At 51.2% G+C, this 18,590-nt stretch overlaps 2 gene segments (V, D, J or C); both read left to right on the top strand.

Annotated features, from left to right (window-relative positions):
- Positions 1–1,399: 1,399 nt before the first annotated feature.
- On the top strand, positions 1,400–1,923 carry LOC137163316 (Ig heavy chain V region-like). The segment is given in 2 exon segments: positions 1,400–1,472; positions 1,616–1,923. Coding segments are annotated over 2 exon segments (381 nt in total).
- A 2,042-nt stretch (positions 1,924–3,965) lies between these two features.
- LOC137163315 (Ig heavy chain V region 3-like) overlaps positions 3,966–18,590 on the top strand; it is a 72,318-nt gene continuing 57,693 nt past the window's right edge. Inside the window, 1 exon segment of the V gene segment in view lies at positions 3,966–4,122. Within this exon segment, the coding sequence occupies positions 4,077–4,122 (46 nt within the window).

Raw genomic sequence — 18,590 nt, 5'->3', positions numbered from 1 at the left:
TATTGACCAACAATGCAGAAATGCAGTCTGTGTCTAGGAGGGTGGTGAAGCACTGGAATGGGTTACCTAGGGAGGTGGTGGAATCTCCATCCTTACAGGTTTCTAAGGCCCGGCTTGACAAAGCCCTGGCTGGGATGATATAGCTGAGGTTAGTCCTGCGTTGAGCAGGGGGTTGGACTAGATACCTCCTGAGGTCCCTTCCAACCCTCATCTTCTATGATTCAAGTGCTGGCATGACTTAGCTTTCTCTCCTTCAAGCTGCTTTTCAAATCCTAACCAATTAGCTAAGGTGAAGGAATGCAGGAGATATGATGCAAATAGTCATGGCGGAGTCTCCTCTGGAATTTTGCACGCCAGGACTTTACCACAGTTTTGCACACCACTAACCAAGGGTAAATTATGGTTCTGGAGCAGGTTGTCTTGTCTGATTACATAACAAATTACGGAACAATTAAAGGCATCATTTCAATACATCCGCACAGAGGGGCAGCTAAAGGGTTTTTTTTTGTGCATCCTGAATATTTTCCGCGTCGCTCCTATAGACCTGGCGAGATATCCTGACCATTGGGTTTCCAGGATTTGGTGCTAAAATATGAAAAAGCCATTTGGGGTCTGGATTTTCAAAGGCATTGAGGTCATGCATGCATCCACCCATTGCATTGCAATGCAAACTGGGCTCCTTCGGTCTGCTTGGAAAAATCTCAGCCTGAGGAACGTGCCCCAAACCAGACAGTTCACAGAGCTCCTGATTCACACCCCAGTGCCTTCACCACAGGACAGCCTGCATGGAGAGTGCCCTGTACTCAACCATCCTACCCGGTGCCATAAGGGAGGCAGATTGTGGGGACCTCCATCCTTCACTGCTGCTCAGGGCAGACACACAACAGCGCAGGTGAGAAAGCACAGTGGCCTAAGGACCACAAGGCAGAGCGAAGAAACCACTCTTTCTGCAGGCAATGTCCGAGGCTGGGAGCGATGAGTCCTTCCGATGCTATTTGGCCATTGTCCCATTGTCTTGCGGAGGGTTCGTGTCTTTGTGCGTCTCTACCCGGCCACTCCCCGACCCGTCCAGCCCCTCGCCCTGCGACTCTGAATTCCGGACCTTGTGTGTCCCAGCCGCCCGCCGCTCTCTGGAGATTTCTCTCTCTCTATCTAGCTGTCATATGCAAAGCCGGCAGAGCCCACGCCCTACTTAAATGCTGCCTCTGGCATCTCAGCCACAGGCTGGCCAGCGGCTCACGGATTTCCCATCCCATCACCATGCGGTGTCCACTGAGACTTGTCCTTCTCCTGAGCGGCCTGGCGTGTGGGTGCAGCTGTCTGTCTGTCTGCTTTAGAGAGCGCTGCAATTCCTGGGCGAGGAGTCGGGTTCTCCGAGGTTCCTAAATCACCTAGGAACATGGAGACGGGCAACATCCCTTGCGCGCCTAAAGACCGCAAAAGCCCCTCTGCAATTCATCCGACGTGGGAAGGCGGGGAGGGAGATCGGGGCAGGGCTTTATCAGACCAACGTCTGTCTGTCTGTCTGTCTCCTTCCCACGGCTGTACCTGTCTGATCGCCCCGCTGGTTTCAACATTACTTGGAACCACCCGCTTTTCTTCTCTCTCTCTCCAGGGGCCCGGTCGCAGGTGGTTCTGACCCAGTCCGGCCCGGAAACGAAGAAACCCGGGGACTCCACGCAGCTGAAATGTAGCACCAGCGGCTTCATTCTCAGCAGCTACGGCATGAACTGGGTCCGCCAGGCGCCGGGGAAGGGGCTGGAGTGGCTGATCTACTACCACACATCGTCGAGCAACCGGTACTTACCGACAATCCAGGGCCGATTCACCGCCTCCAAGGACAGCTCCACTTTCTATTTGCAAATGACCGGCCTGAAAGTGGAGGACACCGCTGTGTATTACTGTGCAAAAGATACACAGTGAGGCGAGGCCAGGGCGAGCCGCGACAAAAACCTCCCCTGGTGTGAATTTAAAGAGACTCTCCCAGCCCGTGGCGCTCGGGACCGACAAACAGCACAGGCTGCCCTCCCTAGCTGGTCTCCCTTTCCCTGCATCGAGCAGCGACACCGGATAACAAACCTGCCCTTAAAAACAGTGGCGACTATTGATTTATTTGTTCAATCCACCCAGGAATCCTGTCGGGTTCCTCCCAGCTGAAGTCAATTGCATAGGAAGATAAGCAGAGCGACACTGGATAAGATCAGGCATCAAACGATGCCATTTGCCTCTCTCTGTTAGTGTCCGGTACCAGACACAAGAAGCCCTGCTGTGTGAATTTGTGGACTAGTCACAGGGGAGTTTCTCTATAACTCTCCTCGGTTGTAGGTTGCTTTATCCTACAAAGCAGGTCAGGGTAAGGATTTTTTAAGGCCCTCCTCGGCGTGTTTCACCATCATTAGTGAATTCTAAGAGAGGGAAGCATTATTCCCATTTCACAGATGAGAAACTGAGGCACTGAGAGATTAAAAGGGAGATCTTCAAGGGGAGAACCAGGCGTTAAGGCATCCAACTACCACTGACTTTCAATGAGAGCCCCCTGATTCCTCTGCAAATCTCCGCCTAACTGATTTGCCCAAGGCTACCAACAGTGCCTGTGGCACAGATGGGAACAGGACTGGAATCTCCTGGGTCTCCGTCCGGAGCCTCTTCAACTAGACCGTCCCTTCTATGTCCTTTCCCAACCTTGATGGCCAGAGCTTCATGCTGTCAATCTGTAGAGCTAACTCCATGGCATACGGCAACCTATAACTAGTGGAAAGTAGAAACTTTCTCTCTGGGCAGGTGATTATATAACTGCCAGCTAGGCATTTTCTGAAGCAGATGAGGCTGGTTGCTGTCAGAGATAAGATGAATCATCCTCACCACCTCTTCCTCTGAGATCTCCCAGTGCTTTACAAGGAGGTAAACATCTTTAGCCACATGGTTCAGGTTACTCATAGAGTCCTGGATCCCAAGGCCAGAAGAGACGTGTGATCACCTAATCGGACTGCCTGTCTAACACAGGCCAGAGAACGTCCCCAAAAGTAATCCTATGGGCAGATCTTTTTTTGGAGGGAATGTGCAATCTGGGTTTAGAAATGGTCATTGATGGAGAATACACCAAACCACTGGTAAATTGTTCCAATGGCTAATTACTCTCACTGATAAATATTTGCACCATATTTCCAGTCTCAGTGTGTCTAGCTTCATCTTTCAGCTGTTGATTCATGTTATACCCTTGTCTGTTAGATTAAAGAGCCCAGGATTATGTGTTTGTTCCCCATGTAAGCGCTTACAGACCGTAAACAAGTCACCCCTTAGCCTTCTCTTCGTTGAGGCAAACATATTGAGCTCCTGAGTTTATCACTCTAAGGCCTGTTTGCTAATCCTTTAATCGTTTTCCTGGATCTGTTTTGAACCGTCTCCATTTATCAGATGGGGAAACTGAGGCACTGGGAGGGGACATGCCCACAGCCAACCAGCAATCCAGGGGCAGGGTCAAGAATAGAAACCAAGACCCCTGAAGCCCACTCCATTACTCTGTCCATTAATACAAAGCATAAAGGAGCATTCGATGTTCCTATAGAAACCAATGGACGTCCAGTTCCCTACGCAGTCCAGGTGCACTTTACCGTCCTACGAGACTCTCGCCTTTACCTTGAGGGGCCTGAACAACTCTGAAAATGCAGCCCTCGGGTGATGAAGGGAATCTCACCCGCAAACACTAGGGGAGTTGGGTGCCTAACTACTTCAGGCTCCGTTGCAAATTCTAGACATAAACTGGGTGGCTGAAAGTGACACGACACCTGCTGCGTCCCTCGCTGTCTCCGCGCTCGGTTCTTGTTCGGGGCTCGCTCTCTCACTGGCCTATTAACTCTGGTGACGTGCAAGCAACGCCTCTGGGACAGGAGTCTACTCCCCCTTTATACAGCCCAGGCTATGCAAATCCGCTCACGCCCTTTCCTCTTTAAAGCCAGAGAGAACCCCTGACCCTGCAGCTCCTGGGTTCAGATTCTGCAGCCCCTGGTGTCTGTGCAGTCCGTCCCCCACCGAGTGACTGGCCAGTCCCCGCCGAGGTCTGCACCCCACTCAGGAACATGACGCTCTGGTTACACTTCGCTCTTATTGCGACGGTTGTCACAGGTGCGTTGTTTTCCTGAAGGCGATGGAGAGACCCCAGGTTTTGTGTCCCCCTCACACGGAGTCACCGCTTCTAGGGATCTCATTGTGTCTTTGTTCCCAGGTGCCAGGTCCCAGGTCCAGCTGGTGGAGTCCGGAGGGGATGTGAAAAAGCCCAGAGACTCTCTCCGCCTCTCCTGCAAAGCCTCCGGCTTCACCTTCAGCAGCAGCTGGATGCAGTGGATCAGACAAGCCCCTGGGACGGGACTGGAGTGGATGTCGCAGATTTATCCAACTGATGGTAAACTCCATCAACTACGCACAGCCATTCAAGGGACGATTCACCATCTCCAGGGACAATCCCAACAACCTGCTGTACCTGCAAATGACCGGTCTGAGAGCCGAGGACACCGCCCGCTATTACTGCGCTAGCACACAGTGAGCAGAAAGCTCCTAAACACAGCACAAAAACCGAGCCGCTCACGGTACAACTTTACCAACCAACTGCAGAGGGCAGCGGTGCCCTGCAATGACAATGAAATCATGTCCTATTAAAGCATTGAAGCGCACAGAGCAGCAGGTTCATACTCAAGGTTTTCTGTGTGTTTTACTCAGAGGAGACAAATATTCTTTCAGGTCCGGCTTTGCCAGAGGCACGACTGAAAATAAAGTGCAAAGTTAAATCAGTGGCACTAAGATGTGTGCTTACATTTCAATGGTGTCCCGAAGAGAGCTGGGTTCAAGCAAACGCTTAAGTGCTTCCATGACTCAACGTCTGAACATTGTTCTAGGGGCTGAACTGACATCCCAAATCCATTTGCATCCTTGAAAATCATGCACGGGCCGACTGTCTGCCTTCAACTACTTTGAAAATCCCCAGCCCCAGACTGCTGCAGGATTTTACAAAACAATCTTTGCAACAAATTGTCCCCCGATAACCATAAGTGAGCTGTGCACCTGGGCACACTGTATCTCACCTGGGAAACAACATCTCCTCTGCCCATTCGGGAGTGAGCCTGGGATTCTCGAAGGAATCCAGAATTGTTAGGTTTCCAACTCCCATGGGATTGGAGTCTTTACATGGCAAAAACTGCACTCTGTATCAGAAGCATAAACACAGAGGCAGGGCCCAGATTATAAGGTCCATGTATTATTGTTATTTTATTATCTTATTTGTCATTTTTATCTGGCATTTCCATAGAGACTTTCATTTCGTTTTGGACATTTTTCCCCTATTATCGCCTATATATAGTGAAGGTTGAAAATAATATTAACACTAATACTAAGAAGAAGAGTGAAATAACCCTAAATATGCAACTCAATTTTCCTTATTCCTATAACTAGCCGCACACAAAGCCATGGCTGTACTCTCGGAGTTATAATTACACACGTGCACAAATACCGGCAGGATTATAATCCTGGACTCTAGGTTCGTTCATGGTTTTGACTGCCAGTTTTTACTAAATGGCTTAGCAGAGTCCAGTTCTTGTCTACAATATTCAGAGCAGCCTAGGAGATACCAACAATCAACTCCCATTAATTGTAAAGATGCTCATTTCATAATACTTCTGTCTTGTAGTCCAGCTTCGCTAGGAAGTGTTTCAGAGACTTGCTTCCTTTTTCTTATAGAAGAAGAAAGAGACATTTCAGACATCAGTAACACCACTAAATCCGTAGCATTTATACAGCAATTTTCATCAGTAGATGGCAAAGCACTTCGCAAAGGAGGGTCAGAATTTCTATCCCGATTTTACAGGGAGAAGTGACCTGGCCAAGGCAGACCAAGGAATAAACACACGGTTTTCCATGGCCCAATGGACTGTTCTGTACACACCGTGCCAAGAAACTCACAAAATAAGACCAGGCAGAGTTTAGCGGTCGGCGAACCATCCATAATGCATTTTGTCTGTGAGAGGCAGCTAGCAATCCTGTAGAGACCACTGCAGAAATGAGCCTAGAAGAGAAACTAACTAACTCTTCTTCAGCCCCATCTCTTTTCTCCTCTGAACCTGTCTCCGGGAGGCCCGAGTTTAATGAGGGTTGTGCTCTAGGCTGTGGGTTTTTTAAAGAGGAGGAGATGCAAATTCAGTGTCTCAGGGCCCTGCATAAATCCTGCGTCTCTCAGACTGCCCAGGGTGAAAAGGGAGCAGGCCGAGATCTTGGTGTCTTTGCAGCTACCATCAGAAACCCTCCAGCGTCAACAACATGATGTCCTGGCTGAACCTTTTATTTATTCTAGCAGCCCTTCAAGGTAATTCTCCCGTCTCCTGCCCCCAGCACTGGTTGGAGACACCAGGGCAGGCTGCACATTCCTGTCCTAAACCAAAGCATAGTGTGTGAATGGGCGTCTTCTCTGAGCTTTGGGCCGGCTTTGAATTATTGTGATTCTTAATAGCTTTTTTCCTTCTTCTTCTCTTTCTTCCTTCCCTCCCTTCTCCCAGATGTCCGGTCCGAGGTTCTTCTGGTGGAGTCCGGAGGCGGAATTCAAAAGCCTGGGGGATCTCTCCGGCTCTCCTGCAAAGCCTCCGGGTTCACTTTCAGCGACTATCATATGAGCTGGGTCCGACAGGCGCCCGGGAAGGGACTGGAGTGGGTCTCACTGATATACAACGCTGCAAATAGCTACAGTACATTTTACAGTGATGCGGTTAAAGGGCGATTCACCATCTCCAGAGAGGACTCCAACAACCTGCTGTACCTGCAGATGGACAGCCTGAAGGCTGAAGACACCGCCCGCTATTACTGTGCCAGAGACACAGTGATCAGAAATCAGCTGCAGTAAATACAAAAACCTCCTCTGCGAAGCAAACCGCCTGCAGAGAGCAGCAATCGCTGACAGAACAAACCAGCGTAGCCAGAAGAACATGGATTATGAAGTCTCCAGTCCTTGACCGGGCCTTCAGTCCTCTGCAAACGCACACTGGCAATGAAAGACTCACCGTGCTCCCAGAACAGAGAGCATCTTATGTACTGGATAGCGATGCAGAACTGGATTATCCGCCCCAGTGCTGTGAATACCGAGTTTTCTTCCCACCAACCCGCTTTGCAAAAGCGAACTACCTAACTGAGAGGAAGAAACGCAAGAGACGGTGTTTAAAGAGGCTGGTGGAACCGCCCTAGAATTTGGCACTCCGTCATTTTGCCTCTATTTATACGTACCTGCAGAAGGTTGCATTGCGCCTCTGAAGCGCCCTGTCTCTGCTGAACCACTCCAGATTGCACAGTAACGCATAAGCACGAGGGGAGAGAGTTATACATTTGGTTGTGCTTCCTGAGTGATTTCTTTCCTACACTGCTGGTAGTTCACGAGACCCTCAATTCAGCTGCTGAGGCCTTGCCCCCCAGAAAAGAATCCCTTTGAGTTTGGGATTGCCAAAGGCACCTGGATCCCAGGGCATTGCAATGGGAACTGGACTTCTCACTCCTTTGACCTCCTTGAGGACTGCCCAGGATCAGAAAGGGAGTCGGTAGCAGAGACAAAATTGACCCCAGAGTTGCTGACTCCGAGCCCAGGGCAGCTCGTAGGGAACTAGTAAACCCTGGGCCGCAGGAAGATGGACATCTGGCACCGATGGCTATTCCAGCGTTCGTGTTCTAAGCTTCTGGGGCGGGCTGTAATTCCATGGGCTAGGGCAGGGGCTGTGTGCTGGGAACAGCTGCGGAGTGGTGCTTGCTACAGGGAGGGACCAAATTTACAAGGAGACCCCGCAAGGAAGCATCTTGCGCCAGTTTTTTACCCGTAATGTCCTAAGATGGGAGGGACTCGTCCTTCCCGCTCTGGTTTCACACAGTCCCGTTCTCCTGCTGAGGGGTCTGGCCTCTGCTCCTCTCTATCAGGCCACTCCCCAAACCCCACAGGTTCACAGACCCGCTCAGCCCCATTGTATAGGATCGCCGTGCCACGTACCTTTCCCTCATTTTAGCTCCTGCAAACCGAGCAACCGCTGGAATCACAGACACGTTGTCAGTTCCCAGCCAAGCGTCTCTCTTCTGAGCGGTCAAGAGAAAAGGGGACAAACCCCTGGAGAGCCATTTTGACCTCAAGTGGCAATCCGGATTACAAGGTCATCAATAATGGGAAGTGCTTCCACCTGCTCCACCATCAGGGGCAAAGGCAGGGACAGCTGTCGGTGCCCCTGGATCTGCCTTCTCAATCAGCTGTCTGCGTGGACAGGAAACGGAGAGTTGTAAAGGCACTCAGTGTGTTATAAAGTCATCCTAGAAGATGAGGGTTGGAAGGGACTCAGGAGGTCACCTAGCACAACCCCTGCTCAAAGCAGGACCAACCCCAACTGTGTTAACTGTGTGTTGTTACAAACCATTATCTAAGTATCGGGCACACCCCTAAATCCTTTTAACAAGGGGGAACCAGAGAACCTGAAACAGCGGCAAATCCAACTGCCTGTTAATATCCTCTGTTCCCCACTCGACTGCTTGAATCTAGGTATTTCAAGGCCCGCATCGCGTCAGTATTTGAGCTTCTCCCATTGATTAGTGGGTCTTAAAGTAAACAAACATCATTCCCACTGCACAGAAGAGGAGCAGTTTCAGGGACCTGGGAGCCTAAATCCAACTTGCAAAAGTGACTTAAATTTTAGGAGCCTAAATCCCCGAGAAAGCCATCAGGATTTATGTTCCCAGGTCATTTAGGTTCCCCAAGCCCGACTTCCTGTGGCTCCTTTGACTATCCCAGACGCACAGACCGTGTAGCTGAACGACACCACATGTGCACCTCACAGCCTCAGTGCCCCACTAACACCTCGCTCTCCCAGTAGGTGTTAGCCCTGCTACTCCAAGCAACGCACTGGAGACCGGAGTTTAATCCCCTCTTATAGGAAGCGGACTATGCAAATTCTCTCACTCACTTTCCTCTTTAAAGCCAGCCACTCCCCTCCCCCTGCAGTTCTCGGGTGGAGAATCCGCAGCCCCCACGGTCTGTGCAGTGACCGGCCCAAGGCCCGGGTAACTTCTCTCCCCAAGCGGAATCATGGACCTCTGGCTGCGTTCCCTTCTCATTGCAGCACTTTTCACAGGTGCGTTGTTCTCCTGAAGGCGCTGGAGGGACCTCGGGTTTCGCATCGCTCTCCCTAGCAGTCGTGTCTGCAGGGAGCCAGCCCATGGTTCCTTTCTTTGCAGGTGTCCTGTCCCAGGTGCAGCTGGTGGAGTCCGGAGGGGGTGTGACAAAGCCCGGGGACTCTCTCCGCCTCTCCTGCGAAGCCTCCGGGTTCAAGTTTGGGGATTATCCGATGCACTGGGTCCGCCAGGCTCCTGGGAAGGGACCCGAGTGGGTGTCGCTCATTTATTATGATGGGAGCGAAGAATACTACGCTTACTCCGTCAAAGGGCGATTCACCATCTCCAGGGACAACGCCAACAACCTGCTGCACCTGCAGATGACCGGCCTGAAGGCCGAGGACACCGCCCGCTATTACTGTGCGAGACACAGTGAGGGGAAGCCGGGCTGGGCTCAGACAATAACCTCCCGTTGCTATCTAAGGGCGAGCGCTCAGCGCGGGGCGCTGCAGATCTGCGTCTTGCGGGAGGAAGCGGTGAAAGTGACTCCTCCTGATCGTCACAGCTCCACAACTGCACACACACACACTACAGCACTGCTAGAAAAGGGCTGTCCCACTACGTTATCTCCCCCCCATTGCGCTCTGGGTCCCTCACTCCGCTTCCCTCGCCCTCCCGTCCTTCTCCTTCCTTGCAAAGTAGCTGTGAGAACACAGCCTTTAATCCCTCTCCGACAGCGAGGCCGAGGTTTTCCCAGCCGCCCTGCGGCTATGGACACCTCATTGCTGTCATCCTCCCCCGAGAGCTTCTGAAAATCTCAGCCTGGGCACGTCGGTTTGAATTCTAAGAGAGGCAGACAGCCGAGTGCCGCGGACTGCCAGTGTGTGTGTAGGGCTCGATCCCTGCAGTGAATTAAGCACCCAACAGCGTCCTGATGTGCCTCATTGAGCTCCTCCAAGCCAGCCCTCAGATTCAGCCTAATCCTCTACGCACAGAAACTGCCCAGGTGCCGAAATTTCCGCTGGTGATATTTCCTGGGCCAGAGAGAGCGAGACAGCGATGAACTCTACAGAGCAGTGACAGGGACTCTCCCTGGGTTTCAGGAGACTCAACCCCCCGCTGTAATGAGTCTTTCATTATTCAGAGCAATTCAATTGCTACTTATGACTTATAAAAATTACTCATGGTGGAGAGAGTCCAAAAGAGGGCAAGGAAAATGCTGAGGGGGCTGGAGCACAAGACTTATGAGGAGAGGCTGAGGGAACTAGGCTTGTTTAGTCCGCAGAAGAGAAGAATGAGGGGGGATTTGATAACAGCCTTCAACTACCTGAAAGGGGGTTCCAGGGAGGATGGAGGGAGGCTGTTCTCAGTGGTGGCAGATCACAGAACAAGGAGCAATGAACTCAAGCTGCAGTGGGGGAGTCTAGGTTGGACATTAGGAAAAGCTTTTTCACCAGGAGGGTGGTGAAGCACTGGAATGGGTTACCTGGGGAAGTGGGGGAATCTCCATCCTTAGAGATTTTTAAGCTGCGGCTTGACAAAGCCCTGGCTGGGATGATTTAGCTGGGGTTAGTCCTGCTCCGAGCAGGGGGTTAGACTAGATACCTCCTGAGGTCCCTTCCAACCCTCATCTGCTCTGAGTCTGGTGGAAGGTAAACACTCAATAAGGAATTTTGTCTCTAAAAAAAAAACAACTAGCCGAACTGTAGAGAAAACTGCAGAAATTATTCTGAGAGTGGAGTTCTTACTCTTCGTCACCAGATAACCCTTTCTCAGCACACCCCCCTCCGAGATGTGTCTTATAAAGAGGAGGAGATGCAAATTCAGTGTCTCCAGCGCACTATAGAAGCCCTGTGATCTCTGGGAGGCTGCAGTGTGACAAGAGAGGAAAGGCAAGTCAGGGCGTCTGTGAGGTTCCCCAGCAAACCCTCCAGCATCATGATACTGTGGCTGAATCTTGCTTTCTTTCTAGCAGCCCTTAAAGGTGATTTGTTTTTTTAATCCCCTTCCCCGCAGCATTGACTGAGGAGACACCCGGGACTGTTGCACATTCTCAACCAGACCCAAAGCGCAAAATCTTCCCGCTGCTTCCAGAGGTCTTTGAGTCAAGCCGTGTATGAAAGTGATTCTTGTTCTTTCTTTTTTCCACCCAGATGTCCAATCCGAGGTTCTTCTGGTGGAGTCTGGAGGGGGGCTTCAAACGCCTGGGGGATCTCTCCGCCTCTCCTGCAAAGCCTCCGGATTCACCTTCAGTAGCTACTGGATGAACTGGGTCCGCCAGGCTCCAGGGAAAGGACTGGAGTGGGTCGCACAGATCCGCAACCCTGCTCATAGTTCAGCAGCCTATTACAGTGATTCCGTTAAAGGGCGCTTCACCGTCTCCAGAGACGAGTCCAACAGCATGGTGTATCTGCAGATGGGCAGCCTGAAAGCCGAAGACACCGCCCGGTATTACTGTGCGAGAGACACACAGTGATCAGATGCCTGCGGCGGCTAGCACAAAAACCTCCCGTGCAAGTTCCTCTTCCGTCGCACTGGCCTCGAGGGAGCAGCTTAGACAGAGAGGCGCACAGCGTGTAAAGTCTCCAGCCCTTTCTCAGGGCTTCACTCCTCTGAAAAGCCACGTTGTTGGGGGGACCCGCGATTCTGACAGACCCGAGACCGCCGTACGCATTTCCTAGGAAGGCAGAGACCGATTCCTTCTCCAGAGTATGATCAACATGGAGCTTTGCACCAGCAAACTCCGACAGTCGGGCAGCAGTGAGCACAGAGCCCGCGTGGAACTTGCCCTAGAATGTTTCACACCGTGAGGTTGCCACGTTTTTGCGCACTCCTCAAGAGGGTTGAATTGTGCTTCTTGAACACACTCCTTCATTGGCAAAGCGGCTAGAGTATCCGGACTCGTCAATGCCACGTTGAGAAGGAAGGAGGTCATGGGGCCAGGAGCCCTAAAGTCGTAGGCAGAACATGGGAATTTCCTATGCAGGATCTAAGTTATCTTCATCCAAACTCCAAGCTGCTTGCAAAAGCCCATTCATAATAAAATACCCATTGCCCAGAGGTCGTCTCATTTACAAAATTGTCTTTTTTTAAAAATAAATGGTGGGTTTTCTGAGCACACAGAAAGTTAGCCCCGCTGTTCTCTGGTTGATTCATGTCTCACGCAGTCATTCTGCCTGTCTTGTGTTTAAACACATTTGTTCACACTGAAATCGAAGTCACGATTGCCATTGAGCAGGGCATAGCCTGTCTCTCAGGAGCCGTGTCAGCATGTAGCATCACCTCATTTTCCTTCCTTCAGAGAATCAGAGAAGATGAGGGTTGGAAGGAACCGCAGGAGGTATCTAGTCCAGCCCCCTGCTCAAAGCAGGATTCCACGCCTCCCTAGGTAACCCATTCCAACGCTTCACCACCCTCCTAGGGAAAAACCTCTTCCTAATATCCAACCTAGACCTCCCCCACTGCAACTTCAGACCATTGCTCCTTGTTCTGTCATCTGCCACCACCGAGAACAGCCTAGCTCCATCCTCCCTGGACGCCCCTTTCAGGTAGTTAAGAATCATCCTCTTTATGGTACATGTATGATAACTACACTCCCTATTTTGCAAACACGGGTACTGAAATTTCAAGCAATGGTCCCAGAGTTTTCCTGACTCGGGTTTATGAACATGGGGTGTCATCCAGCTAACACTGAACTAAACAGCAGGTTGTTGTAGGGTGGTTGGTTCCCCCCCCCCCCTTTCATCGCCTTTCCATCAGTAGTTAGCACTATTATCGTATTTACAGCGTATCTTTTACTCAAGTTATCCAGCTCAGAAAACCATCAGATTTCATATGGCACGGAAAATCCACCCAGTGTCTCTCTGGAAATGTTTCAACGTGCAGTGAAGTACTGGACACATACCCATTCATTCCTAGGATCTTTGGGCCAGGCCCAGGCTACGGGACTTTCTTCTATTTTAGGCTCTTTCATGGCCACATCACATGGCAGCTGGGAACCGCACAATCTTTTTAATGCATTTCTCTTCACAGCCACCCTGTGAGGCGGGAAAGTGCTGTAATGTCCGAAGGGCAGGCGGAAGCTTGAAAGACCAGGGTTACACTTGCCCAAGGGAACCCAGGAAGTCTGTGGAGCAAAAAAAAAAAAAAAAAAAAAAAAGGATTTCCTTATACTCAAAACCCCAGCCCGGCTCTCTAACCACTGACTTCTGACTATGCCCGTGTGAATCCCCAAACCTGGATTTTCACACCGTGCTCTTAACGAGTTCGTCTCTCTTATAAGGGGAGGGACATGCAAATGGCGGAGACAGTTTCCCGTTTAAATCGGTCCCTCTCTCTGCCCAGGCTGCACCCGTAGAGACAATCCGCAGTGACCAGCTAATTCCCACCGTGCACTTTCCTCTCCAACTCCTGGGAAAATGAGCCTTTGGCTCCATTTCGTTTGCTTTGTCGCCGCTCTGGAAGGTATTTTCTCCCCTATCCATTCACTGGCGGGGCGGGGGAGGAATAGTTTTGCTTCTGAGATCGATGTGCTGTGTGAGGTTTCTTTCCCTGGCTGTCTGGCGCTGATTGATTTCGAAGTGTCCAATGTGGGTCTTTCACCCTCCCCGGGTTGGGTTCGTTTGCTCCTGGAATCAGGGGCTGGTTCCCTACGCTGAGCTGAACTTGCAAATCTGCGCTTTTTCCATTCTCCCCCAGGGGCCCGCTCGCAGGTGGTTCTGACCCAGTCGGGTCCAGCGCTGAAGAAGCCCGGAGAGTCCCATAAGTTGCAATGTGCCACCAGCGGGTTTACTCTGAGCAGCTACTGGATGGGCTGGATCAGACAGCAGCCGGGGAAGGAGCTAGAATGGCTGGCCTGGTACTACGATGAAGCGAACACCAAGTACTACGCCTCCTCCATCCAGGGGCGATTCACAGCCTCCAAGGACAGCACCAACTTCTATTTGCAAATGACCGGCCTGAAAGCCGAGGACACGGCCGTGTATTACTGTGCGAGACACACAGTGAGGGGAAGTGAGTCTGAGCTGAGACAAAAACCTCCCCTCCTGCCATTTCATCGGGGACTGAATTCACTCAGCCTGAAATCCCCCTGAGCCTCAGACGCTGCCACGGAAAGATTCATTCTGATCCTTTTTGTAGTCCGAACACACAGAGAGACAAACACACACACACACACACAGAAAGCACACTCGGGCACAGACCAGCATGGCCAAGTCACTCACATCACACGGAAAAACAATCTCACGGGTCCTGATGGGAGATTCTATACCTCGAAATTTCAAGCAACACGATACTGGCTAGCTGGACCATCGGTCTGAACCACTATGCCAGTTGCTATCTGTCTGTCTGTGTGTTATCTTAAGGGAAGGAGATCTCTTTCTAGCCTTCTTTCGCTCGCAACGTATCTTCTTCATAGTCTTGGATGCATAGACGCGGAAAGTGGGATGGTGCGGAGAAGGCGTCACTGTCTCGAGGAGACCCCAGCTGGGTGGGTGCGGACAGTCTGCGCGCTGGAAGCTCAGAAGAGAAAGCAATTTCCTGTGTGTGAAAGGGGGGAAATGAACCCGGCTTTTCTGTCAGATCTAGACTCCCAGGCAGCAGCGATACAGGGAACTGGTGTCCCCCATTGGGTGTGGGGGTGACTGACTCGGCCCCGAACATTTTAGTGCAGGTATTTATATAGAATAAAAATAATCATCATCTGCCGCAGAGAAATCCACATATTGCCTTGTTAGCACAGCTCCGGTGTGAGGACAGGAAGCAGGAGAGGTGAAAACACAAATCCTGGCACGTGTAAAAGGGAACGAGGCTGATCCCCAAATCGCTATAGATCAGTGCCATGGAGCTGTGCTGTGTGTGTTTAGTGTGTGACACGTTTATTCCACGCCCTGCCCCCAACATTGTCTCACTTCTATTGACCGCATCAGTGAACAGGTCTCCAGCCAGTCTGAGAACCTGGTACCACGTCGCATTATGGAGCCACCACATCCGTCCTTAGCTTCTCATTCAGTGGAAGTGTCTCTCTAACATTTCCTAACCAAATTACATATTTCTCTGTCTGTCTGTCTCTCTGTTAGTCTACACACCCGCACACAGCCCCTTTCATCCATCAATCCCCACACAATCTATCTGTCTATCTATCTAAGAGGCGACTTAGGAGACATATGAGAGAGGTCTATAAACTCAGTAATGGTGCTCAGAAAAGTGAATAGGGAACTAATTATTCTTCCCTTTCCCCAAATACAGAAATAAACCCAGAGGGTCCCCAGGTTAAATTAAGGGCCAGCGGAGTTAACACAAACCAGAGGAAGCTCTTTGTCACATAATGCACAAGTAACCAGCAGAACTCATGGCCACGAGATGTTGTGATGGCCAAAAATATCACTGGGTTCAAATAAGATCTCGATAAAGTCCTGCAGGATCGAAGCCTGTTTGACATTTCGGGCTGCCAGAAGCGAGGAGTGGAAGATGGGTTTGGTTCGCTCCAAATATCGCTGTTCTGTAGCTGGCCGTGCACATCTGGTACCGGCCACTGAGCAAGACAGGATACTGGCTACATAGACCATCAGTCCTAACCACTACGGCAGTTCCTAGCTCTCTTTCTGTCTGTCTGTCTGTCTGTCATCTTAAGGGAATGAGATCTCTTTCTATCCTTATCGTCTCTGCACCGCATGACAAGAAAACGTGACGGCTCAAGGAAGGAGCATCTCACTTATAAGGAGAGGGACATGCAAATAAGGGTGACTTTTTCCTGTTTAAATCTCTCTGTCAGTCCCAGCAGCAGCTGGACAGACCAACTGCAGCCCCGGTGTCTGTGCGGTTAGCAGCCACTCCGCTGAGCACTGTCCCCTCCAACACCCGGAAAATGAGACTTTGGCTCCATTTACTCTGCCTTGCGGCAGCTCTGGCAGGTACTTGGTCCCCATCACTTTTCCTGGAGAAGCAGGCACGCCTTACCGCTTTTCTGCAGGGCTCTAAACCTATTTGATCATGTGTTTTCATGCTCGTCTTCCCCTGTTAGCTGAAGGGGAATGTGTGTCCTGTGCCCGGTTCCCTCATTGCTGTCTTTTCTCTTTCCCTGTCCCACAGGGGTCCGGGCACAGGTTGTTCTGACCCAGTCGGGTCCAGAAATCAAGAAACCCGGAGAATCCACTCGGTTGAAATGCGCCGTGAGCGGATTCACTGTCTCCGACTATTATATGGCTTGGGTCAGACAGGAGCCGGGCAAGGGGCTGGAGTGGCTGGTCAGCTACTGGAAACCAGGACAGAGCGAGTATTATTCCTCCACTATAAAGGGGCGATTCACAGCATCCAAGGACAGCGCCAATTTCTACCTGCAAATGAACAACCTGAGAGCCGAGGACACCGCCGTGTATTACTGTACCAGAGACACAGCGAGGGGAAGTCCGGGTAATTTCAGACAAAAACCTCGCCTTGCAGAGACTGGGGGAGAATTTTCCTGGCGGTGGCGCTCTCCATCCACCGCAGTGAGAAGCCAGAGACACAAGGTGTTTCCCCTCCGCACACCGCACACAGCTGGCAGGGAAGGGGGAGGCTCTGCGGATTTCATCGCCCCTGGGGAGCGAGGGAGCAGACGCTGAAATGGATATTTTTATAGCCAAGAAGGAGCAGATGCGTCTGCCCTCCCTCTGCGACGCTTCCCCTGACTCAGTGGGGCTTTCTCAGTTGGAGGGAGAAGCTGAGCCCCCGAGGGAAGGCCGGTGGGATGCGGAGCCCTGCGTGAAGGTGATTGACTGGAAAGGTGGGGTCAGTAATTTAGAGGTGACCTGCCCCCTCCGCCCGTCGGTAATTTTATGGGGGTGAAATTCGCTCCTCTGTGGGGGCCGAGCAGAGAGGCCTGTGGCACTGCTGTGTCCCACCTCGCCAGAGGAAAGTCTCAGCCCCACAAAACAATTTAGAAGTGTGTCATCCTGATTTCCCGCGTCTGTTTACACTCCAGCCTGTGCTAATTGGTTAAGATCCAGTCCTGTTTTTACGTACACTTCTACTGCATCTCCTGCACTTTAAGAACAGGGGCACCGCGGTGTCCCTGAACCAGCTCTGACACCTGCCAAGGCGCAGACTGGGGGAAGAATCCCACGTGAGTCCAGTGAGCAGAGACACAACAAGAATAACCCGAGTGATGAATGTTCCCAGGACACAAACCACCAACGTTTTGAACCTTCATCATCAGAGCCAACCCGAGACGGACAGAAAAGCAGCCCCGCTGCACAATCCAATCCCCTCATCCAGAAAAGGGGCGCTAAGAGACACCCACATTATTCACCGGAAGTGTCCCCTTCTCAGCAAAAAGGGGGAGTTTTTCCAAGCAACACAAACATTGTGAGGTGCCCAAAAACTATTCACTTTCAACGGGCCCAGACTCCCTGCGTGGGTTTGAAAGAAGCAAAGCGAACAGAAGTCTTGTCTGTCTAGGTTATAAAAGGAAACCCATGGCGCTTTGCTTCGTCACCCGGAGATTGTAACGGCTTTGTCCAATATTTCTGTAATGATATTATCGCTCTCGTGTGTCACTGCCCGTATTAATACACCGCTGGGGGGATTTCTAACTCGAAGGTGATGCTGAGCAATACCGGCCAGAGTCACCTGATACTGAAGATGTGTCTATGGGCAAAGGCTCGGTATCAGCTCCCGGGAAGCGTCTGCAGCGGTTCTCCTTTTATTTTATATCCTCCATCCTTTTTTGACAGATACATTGGTTTCCTGTTACAGCCACAGCACCGAGTGCTCAGTTATGAAACTGAGTCAAATCATCTGTTAATAAACAGAACCATTGAGATCACAGTGGTACCATCCGGCCTACCATGGCTGGAGACATCTGTCTACCGATCTATCTACTGTGGCGAACAGCCGGCCTCCCCCTAGTGGGTCCCACCCATCACCCCTTGTAATGGGCCAGGGAGTCACCAGTAACCCCGTCTCCCCTGGGAGGTACCTTGCTCAGGCTTCGCTCTGCCGGCTGGGGCCTAAGGTTTTCCCCTTCTCTGGCTGCAGAGAAGCACCGTCTCCTAGCCCGGGGGGAGTTTCTCCTCCAGCTCCCACAAGTCTTCTGGCAGCTTCCTTCTCCTGTGCTTTTCCCCCTCCCCGTAGGGAAGGCAGGTTTAACTACACCTGGAACAGCCCATCATTGGGTCCAGGTGGCTCTAATTGCCCTGCAATCTTCTCTCCTCTGCCTGCAGGAAAAAGGGTTTTTGGCATTGTAGGGCTCACACCCCAGCCCTGGTATGACCGTTTGAGGCCCTCTGGCCTGACTTTATCACACTATCTGTCTATCTATCATCATCAAACAGGCGACTTAAGAGACATTTGAGAGAGGTCTATAAACTCAGTAATGGTGCTGGGAAAAGTGAATAGGGAACTAATTATTTTTCCCTTTCCCCAAATACGGAAATAAACCCCAAGGGTCCCCAGGTTAAATTAAGGGCCAGCGGAGTTAACACAAACCAGAGGAAGCTCTT

The sequence above is a fragment of the Emydura macquarii genome, unplaced genomic scaffold (genome assembly GCF_026122565.2).
Source record: "Emydura macquarii macquarii isolate MOO-44397 ecotype Brisbane River unplaced genomic scaffold, CSIRO-AGI_Emac_v2 contig_2506, whole genome shotgun sequence".
NCBI lineage: Eukaryota > Metazoa > Chordata > Testudines > Chelidae > Emydura > Emydura macquarii.
Note: the sequence above shows the minus strand (reverse complement) of the source record. Positions and strands in the feature narration are given on the sequence as shown.